We start from the raw sequence: 9,376 nt of genomic DNA, 5'->3' as shown, positions 1-9,376 counted from the left end.
GGAACGGAGATACCAGCGGAGGTTGGAACGTTGGAGCATGAAAAAGAAAGGAAGGATATGCGCGGTAGAAGGAATAGGATGAGAGAGAGAGAGAGAGAGAGAGAGAGAGAGAGAGAGAGCAACGAAGGAAGGAGAAGGATGGAGAAATGGGAACAGAAAGAAACGGAAGGACAGAACGAGAGGATCGGAACGGAGACAGAGAGAAGTTAACGATTACGTTGCGAGGGTCCGCTGACCCGCGAGGTCAACATTGTTACCTTCATTATTGGTACCTAGAACCCTCTTGCCTCTTTATCTCTCTCGCTCATTCCGTGCATTTATCCCCCTCCGCCGTTGCGACGATCGCCAGAGACACTCTTTTCCGAATGATATGTACTCGCAAGTGCGCTTCCATAGCTGCGCCCCGAGCCAACGGAGCAGTAAATTTTCACGCGCAGCACGCACACGAGAGAGCTGTCCCTATATTTTCTCCATCCGTCCCGCGAAACCGATACCACCGTGCGCGCCACACGGTACAATGTGTCTAGAAAAAAAGCGCGAGATGAAAGATATACTCGCGCTGCCGTGCGATTCGTTACTCCTTGCGCTATGCGCTCGCGAGAATTAATACCGGATATCATTGCGTTACCGTCTAATCGGCAGGCACGACAAAAGTATTCGCAATAATGATTGTAATCGTTTAAAAACGAGAAAGTTCTTCGAGGTGAGATATGTATTTGAATTTAATCAAGAACAGAAAGCAGAAAAACAAACTCGTTATTCTCAAAAGATAATTTACGTGATGAAATATTGATGAATTAATGAATGGCTACATAATGTAGTTTGTTAAGATATTATTTAAGATCATTAGATATATGATAATGTCTGTGTAATTTAGAATACAATATTACGAGATATTTTAAAGAGACTTATAGGTAAAAGCAAACAAAAATAAAATAAAACGTACTAATAATAAAATTTTTATAACGATATATCACAACTATTTACATAAAATTAAATTATGTTAAATTATAGAGCAAGATGTTTGTAGATAGAAACGTACAGCTTGTCTTTTGAAAAATGCAAATAATTCGAAAACAATTGGAACACAATATAAGAGCCAGGTAAAGTGTGTACACATAAAAAAGAAAGGCAGAAAAAGCAGGATGAATTATTTTAGAAGTGAGATTTAGGAAACATTTTTTTTTAAATAAATATCTCATATTATGATGAAGAAAAGCAGATTATTAACTTGTCCATTTTGGCGGAGTGAAGCTAAACGTTCAACAAAGCCACTAAAATGCCGTGGAAGAGCTATTTATGAGAAAGTCTTCGTTAAACGATTTTTGCACGCACGTCAATCTAGCGATAGTCTCAGGCTAGAATGCCGTTGATGGATTACCCGCGTAGCGTCTCGCTGAAAATCGCGTAAAGTGCGATTTCGCGTAAGTGCATTCGCTTGCACATGACGCGTAACGCTTCCTTAATTATGCAGAGAGAGAGAGAGAGAGAGAGAGAGAGAGGGGTACACACGGCGCGTCTAACAAACGTGACTATGAACAAAGCTGATAGTGGGTTTCGAGAACATCGATTTCGGTCACGCGTGCCCGTCCGCCCGCGCATCGTTGGATCGATCAGTACAATCGCACGCTCGCACGCTCCGTTCTGACGACCGCGAAAAGTTGTCACGAATCGACTGGCAATTACTCTGCTCCGCCGAGTAGAATGATCGAGTTACACGTGTGATTGATAACGAGTTATTTACTTTTTCGTGATGATCATTAACGGGATTTGTTTGACACGTACTTTGACGCATACATATATTTATTGATACAGAATTTAAACGTACGTACACTTCACGTAGCTTAAAGCGTAATAATATAAGAGGAAAGTGCCAGAGAAAAGAAACGGAAAATCTTTCTTTTTTATCTATAATCTAATATTTACAGAACATTTTAATGTACGTAAATGTGACGTAACGTATACGTACTTTTTGTACAAACAGAAGTGTATGTGATTATAGAGGATTAAATATATTTAAGAGAGAAATTACAAAATTGTAATCGACACAAAGTGGACCTTTACTAGGCTATCCTTGTACATTATTTTAAATAGTTCTCATTCAAAGCTCAGTCTATATTCAGATGGAAAAAGCACTAAAATAATTATATTTACTTTAAAGAGTAAAACAAACATGAACCAGCGCAAATAGGAAACAGAATATCAACGTAATAAATGGGATTGTCTTTTTCTCTCTTCAAATACTCCAAAATGTAACAATAATCCGTTTAATACATTCGCGTTATAGCGCACTATATACCACAATACTTTGGATACGATATATGTATGCATATACATATAAATTGCGAATTTGACAATTCAAATAATACAAAGTACTATTTGAGTATTATTTAATGCAACAGCTTATTTACTATGTATAACCAAATAAAATTGTCAAATCATGTGTTATCCCCGTGACTTCTATTAAATTTTCGAGAATTTTAATGATTCATTGTGTGAAAAAATTGAAAATTTACGCAAGAGAGCAACTTTTAAAATACGCAAATAGTTAAAATTGTATTTTGTACTGTTACTGTTCGTTACTGTTAAGAACGTTTTTACCGTTGAAACTAAATGGTAAAACAAAAGTACTTGAAAAAAAAATAAAAAGTTTCTCTTCGTATTTACATGAAGAAATTGATCAAGCTTTATATATTCGTCCGTAATACAATATTTTTATACATACACGACCTGGGAAAATGTATTTTTTATGGCTGCGTTCGCGCATCTGACTTGGAACAGCGCGCATATTTTTATTTTCGACGTTACACGTGTAACTTCGCGCGTTTACTACTCTCATGTATAAAAAAATACGTGGCTTACGCAATAAAGAAGGAGAAGGCAAGCATGCAAAAATACGGTTCCCCTCTAATGATCTTCGGCAGTACTTATAGATCCCCGGCAGTAAAGTACGCGAACGCGCGTTTCGAGAAATATCGATCGGCCGCACAGCCCGAGTCACGAGATCATCGATCTGACAAAAGCAAACATGAATCACGGCGGTTTGCAGGCCGCGTAAGGCGTTCCGTTCTTCGTTTACCCTGGAACGCTACATCACGCGCGGTTCCTCGCCGCGTTTTATTACCCGCCGTTATTGTTAGTTGTATGTTTCACGCCGGGGGCGTAATACCCAAGTGGAATCTAGCGAGGCTCTTAGAGCGGATGATGTAAGAAGGTCGTTAATTATTTTCGGCCCACAGGTACCACCAGGGCGTAGAAGAAGTACACTCGGCCTGCGCCCGCGCGATTTATCCGCGGCGCAACGAATACGTGATCTATCATGGGTAAGCCTGGATTTTTTAGTTCCCCTAAGCCTTATCCGCGTCGTATCGCCGCGGAGTCCGGTCGCGGGCGGTCTTGCCGCTCTCTATCGCGTGGCATCGCCGTGCTTCGCTACAGTAGTACTTATTGTACATTTTAAAGGTAACGTCGTTGTAAATAAGACGGCTCACACTAGTGACCGTTGAACTATAATTACCACACCGTGCTTTACAAAAAAGTAAAGAAGAAAGGGGATCTACTCTGTTTATTATTTTCGTTAGACATTGTGCACTTACTTTTGAAAAATATCGATTACAGCGATGTAAAAATGTTACAAACATATTGAAATAAAAAATTCACAAATCGCAGTTCGATTTGTTTAAAAATAGCTCCCGTGTAACTCTATAACTATTCGGAACGATCGGAATTATCTGATTGACGTATTAAGCGTTATATAAGTTTCGTTTCGCAACGCTCTTAGTAAATATTAACTTTATCTACACTACTACACTATTAACTTTTCGTAAAATGAAAAAAAAAAGAAAATTTTACATGGTGGAACACTTGTTACCTTGATGTTGTATATGAAATATATAACGTCAAGATATAACATCAATTTCGCAGAAAGGATAATCGGCACATCTGTTTATATAAAGTATGTGGTATATATTGCGTCCGAAATATCAGTACACCATTACCGATTTAAAGGTGCTGTGACGCGAACGTGTGAATTATTACGTCTTGGAGCACTTTAAGACTTTAAAACAGAATGAAGACAATAATATTCGTCGCATGTATTTTGGCTACCGTCGTGAGTACTGACAATTATAATGACTTATCTTCTTATATATTATATATATATATATATATATATATATATTGTTTATATATACGGAAAGAACTAGTAATTTTGTTAGAAGATCTACAAATTTTGCTGGATACAGATATGAAAATATTTTTGTTGGAAACTTAATCAACAATGCTAAGCATGGCTATAAAACGTTTTGATATTTGTAACCAGTTTGAATTCCAACAAATTTTGATGGTTTAACAAAATTATTTTCAGATACGTATCCAGTAAAATTTTTAGGCCTATCAGCACAATCGTTCTTTTCGTGTAGATTTATGTTTTAAAACTCATTAAAACATTAACTCTAAACTTAACAGCAATCCTCGTTCTTGAGTAATTCTTACAATATAATACGTTATTATATTGTATTTATAAGCCAAAATATTTGTTTAAGGGTAACAAATATAGAACAAAGACATACCAATTTTTATGGATTTCAGACAGCCGGTGATGCGCTGATACTCGATTTCATAAATACCTTAACTTCAAAGATATTTAACATTAAAGATCTAATGGATTATCATATAACGTATGCAGGATGTGCCTTGAAATTGGGTTTATTAAGTAAGTGTTTTAATTAAATAATTATTAAATATTTTATGATAAGAATAAAATAATAAAACTACTTTAGGAAGATAATTTTTGTCGTCATTAAAAAAGTTTATTATAAAAAAATGTCATTAAAAAATTTTATAATCAATTCTTACACTCACAATCAATAAAATAACAGCATAAGATATTTCAATTCATTTTTTATTTGAAGTATTATTTTTATAATATTGTATCTTTGAATATTTTCAATAATTTTATCTTTGACATAATTTTATTCTCGTTATTATCTTTTATACTTTTAAGCAGTTTATTATAAGTGCTCTAAAAACTAATATTTGTACAAAAATGTACATATGTAATTATGATATAACAAAGAAAAACAGTTATAATAATGTAGCATACAAAATAAATTAGAGTATATCATAATTACATATGTACATTTTTTTACAAATATTAGTTTTTAGAGCACTTATAATAAACTGCTTAATAATATAAAAGATAATAACAAAAATAAAATTATTATTACATTTATATAAAGCGGTAATGTATATATTCAATTATAGTAATCAAATTTGTTTTTGAGAGATAAAGAGAAAGAAATAGAGAGATAGAGAGAAAGAGAGAGAGAGAGAGAGAGAGAGAGAGAGGGAAAGCTCTTAAAAAATTCATATTCCGCGATCCAATATCACTTTCAGAAAGCAATTCTCCAAGAATGACTATATATTGCTTTATGCATTTGGAATTGTGTTATCCGAAACCAATAATTCACATATATTACAGAGATCTACACACCCGAAATATTCTTATGTATAGCAGAACAGAAAAACTTGGTAAGTAAATACGTACTGAAATGTATTCATATATATGTATTTAAGGAGAAAGATAAAGAAAAAGAGAGAGAGAAAGAAAGAGAAAGAAAATTAAATTTATATAGACAAGATTTATTTAAATTCTAATACGATTCACATTTCTTTACATTAACATTATCTCTTTCAAAATCTTCAAAAAAATTGTGTGAAATAAATAATTATCAGGTGTGTATATATATATATATATATATATATATATAGTTTGCACTATCAGAATCGTATAAGTGGAATATAAAAAATAAAAGACTGATTAAATATTTTGTCTCATTTCTAATACTTCGCGATTAAAAGGTAAAAGTGTATATTAAATTATTAATAAACTTAATTGTCATATATCATAAGTATACATGATATATAATATACTAAAATATAAGTATTTTAACTTTTTTCATTTAATTATAATTTTTAATTACGTGCTTTTCAATTCTAGATTGATGAAGAGGGTGCACTAAAGTGGAATGAGACTCAGATTTACATTACGAAACTTGTTCGTAACGAGAATAAACTAGCTGACATAACGGCGTGGTTTAAAAAGTGCAAAGAAATAAGTAATTATTTTTAATAATCACACACATACACACACACACACACACACACACATACAATTTTATATAAAATTCTTTCTCTTCTTTGCAGGCGATAATTTCGAAGGAAGCAAGAAAGAAAAAACCATGAAAGCTTTCGAATGTGGATTGCCATTAAGAAAATACGTTATGCAACAACCAATTTTATAATTATTATAAAATAAAAATTTTTCTTAACATAGATTATTAATATAAAATATAGAAAATAAAGTGAGATATGAGTCTAATTTATATTAAGAAACTTGTTTGTGATGCAAATAAAATAGAAATAAGGGAATTATTAAAAAATGCCAAAAAGAAGACAATTAATAAAAATGGAACAATTAGACCTTCTTAAAATTTAATAAACAAATTATATGATAAAGAAAATGTTGAATTATTGAAGAACAAACAAAAACAGATAATTTAATTTCGGAACAGTCGAAATTATCTGCTTCACGTGTTAAACGTTATATAAGTTTCGTTTTGCATTGCTCTTAGTAAATATTAATTAACTTTTAAAGATCTACACTATTGACTTTTCGTAAAATAAAAAAAGTATAATTTAACTGGAACACTTGTTTATATAAAATATGTACAGAATATTATATCAATTTCACAGTCAGAATAATCGGTACATCTGTTTATATAAAGTATATGACGAATGATGTGCAAACGGTATTGCATTGCGTAATTTGTACAAATAAAGTGTACGGGTATATATATTGCGTCCAAAATATCAGTAAGCCATTATTCAGTCTTAAAGCGCTGTGACGAGCATTGAAAACGTTTAAATTATTACGTGTTGGAACACTTCAAGATAAACAGAATGAAGACTCTAGCATTCGTCGTGTGTATACTAGCCACCATTGTAAGTACTGACTATTATAGTTATTTATCTTCTTTTTGAATCATAAATAAGAGATTCCATTAATCCTTACATAAAATGTCATCAAAAGATTTTAAAAGGGGGATTTGCTATTAAGAGATTAATGTTTTAATGAGTCTTCTCAAAACATAAATCTACACGAAAAGAATGACTTTGCTGAATAATTTAAAAATTTTGCTGGATACATATCTGAAAATAATTTTGTTGAACCATCAAAATTTGTTAGACTTTCAAACTGGTTGCAAATATTAAAACATTTTACAGCCATGCTCATCATTTTTCAGTTTCCAATAGAATTATGATGGTTCAACAAAATTATTTTCAGATATGTATCCAGCAAAATTTTTAAATCGTTCAGCAAAATTATTCTTTTCGTGTAGATTTATGTTTTGAGAAGACTCATTCAAACATTAATCTCTTAGCAAATCCCCGTTCTTGAATAAATCTTACAATGCAATAGGTTATAAGCCATATTGTTTATAAGCCAATTAAGAGAAATATGGAACAAAGTCAACAAAGTTCAATTTTTGTGGATTTCAGACAATCGGTGATGCAGCGCTGATATCCAATTTAGTAAATACCTTAGTAACGTCAAGCATATTCAACATTAAAGTGCTGATAGATTTTCAGAGAATGTATACGCAATGCGCCTTGGAATTGGGTTTATTGAGTAAGTATTTTAATTAAATAATTATTAAATATTTTATGCTTAAGACAAAATAATAAAACTACTCTACATAAATAATTTATGTCGCCACTTCAAAAATTTATTATAAAAAATGTCATCAAAAGGTTTTAAAATTAAATCTTATACTCACAATCAGTAAAATAACAGCATAAGATAATCAATTCTTTTTAATTTAAAGTTATAATAATATAAAGTTAAAATGTAAAGTATTATTTTTATAATATTTTATCTTGGAACACATTGATTTTCAATTTAGCATAAATTTATTCTCGTTATTATTTTTTACAAATTTAAGCAGTTTATTACAAGTGCTTTAAAAAATAATATTTGTAAAAAAATGTATATATATATATATATATATATATATATATATATGTAATCATGATATACTCTAATTTATTTTGTAAATTATATTATTATAACTATTTTTCATTGCTATATTGTATTATATTGTATTACATTACCACGTTTTGTATATAATATATACTTATTCAATTATAATAATCGAATTTGTGTCTGAGAGAAAAAGAGAGAGAAAGCTACTCTTAAAAGATTCATATTTCGCGATCCAATATCACTTTCGGAAAACTATTCTCCGAGAATGACTATGTATATTACTTTATGCACTTGGAATTATCAGAAATCTATAATTCACATATGTATATTACAGAGTCCTTGACACCTGAGATATCCTTTTGTGTAGCAGAAAAGAAAAACTTGGTAAGTAAATATTATACGTACTGAAATATATGCTCATACATATAGGTATATTTAAGAAGAGAGACAAAGGGAAAAAGAGAGAAAGAAAGAGAAAGAAAATTAAATTTATAAAGATAAAACTCATTTAAATTCTAACACGATTCACATTCCTTTACATTAACTCTTATCTCTTTCAAAATCCTCAAAGAAAATATATATAAAATAAAGAATTATCGGGTATATATAGTTTGTACTATCAGAATAGTATAAGTGGAATATTAAAAAATAAGAAACTGATTAAATATTTTGACTCATTTTTAACACCTCGAAATTAAAAGATAAAAATGTAAGCTAACAAACTTAATTATCATATATTACAAATATAGATGGTATATAATATATTTAAATATAAATCTTTTAACTTTATTCATTTAACTATATGCTTCTTAAATTCCAGGTTGATGAAGAAGGTGCACTAAAGTGGGATATGACTTATGATTACATGGCAAAACTTATTCGTGACAAGAACAAGATAGATTTCCTAAATGCGTACTTTAAAAAGTGCAAAATAATAAGTAAATAATTTTAATAATAATTACACACACACACACACACACACACACACATATATATATATATATATATATATATATATATATATGTATATATGTTAAATTTCGTATAAACAAAATTAATCTTAAAAAAATTCTTTATGTAAAATATACATACAAATAATATATGCAAATTATATAGAACATAAATTTAAATTTTTCTATCATTCCTATCTAACAAATAACATTAATACAATGCTTATGTGAGCCACCGCAGTTGTATTATAGATGCGTGAATCAATACATTTTTACAAGGAATATGTACTTGCTTAACAAACGTTTCGACTTCAGATTTGAGACCCCCTCATTGTAGAATACATTAGTGTAAATTTAGATAATTATAACTAAAATGGGC

The 9,376-nt window shown here is 30.6% G+C and overlaps 2 protein-coding genes across 2 annotated transcripts; both read left to right on the top strand.

The window, feature by feature from the left end:
* The first annotated feature begins 3,997 nt into the window (after window positions 1–3,997).
* On the top strand, window positions 3,998–6,360 carry LOC105452928. Its single transcript, XM_011694488.1, has 5 exons — window positions 3,998–4,111; window positions 4,591–4,714; window positions 5,483–5,532; window positions 6,002–6,119; window positions 6,208–6,360. The coding sequence occupies exons 1-5, from the start codon at window positions 4,070–4,072 to the stop codon at window positions 6,303–6,305; spliced, it is 432 nt and encodes a 143-aa protein (XP_011692790.1). The 5' UTR covers window positions 3,998–4,069; the 3' UTR covers window positions 6,306–6,360.
* A 528-nt stretch (window positions 6,361–6,888) lies between these two features.
* LOC105452927 lies at window positions 6,889–8,993 on the top strand. Its single transcript, XM_011694487.1, has 4 exons — window positions 6,889–7,005; window positions 7,564–7,693; window positions 8,382–8,431; window positions 8,868–8,993. Exons 1-4 carry the CDS (start codon window positions 6,964–6,966, stop codon window positions 8,991–8,993), a joined length of 348 nt encoding a protein of 115 aa, XP_011692789.1. The 5' UTR covers window positions 6,889–6,963.
* Window positions 8,994–9,376: the final 383 nt, after the last annotated feature.

This window comes from Wasmannia auropunctata, unplaced genomic scaffold, assembly GCF_000956235.1.
Source record: "Wasmannia auropunctata unplaced genomic scaffold, wasmannia.A_1.0 LD336024.1, whole genome shotgun sequence".
NCBI classification, from domain to species: Eukaryota; Metazoa; Arthropoda; class Insecta; order Hymenoptera; family Formicidae; genus Wasmannia; species Wasmannia auropunctata.
The sequence above is the reverse complement of the archived record's forward strand: the minus strand, read 5'-3'. Positions and strand labels throughout refer to the sequence as shown.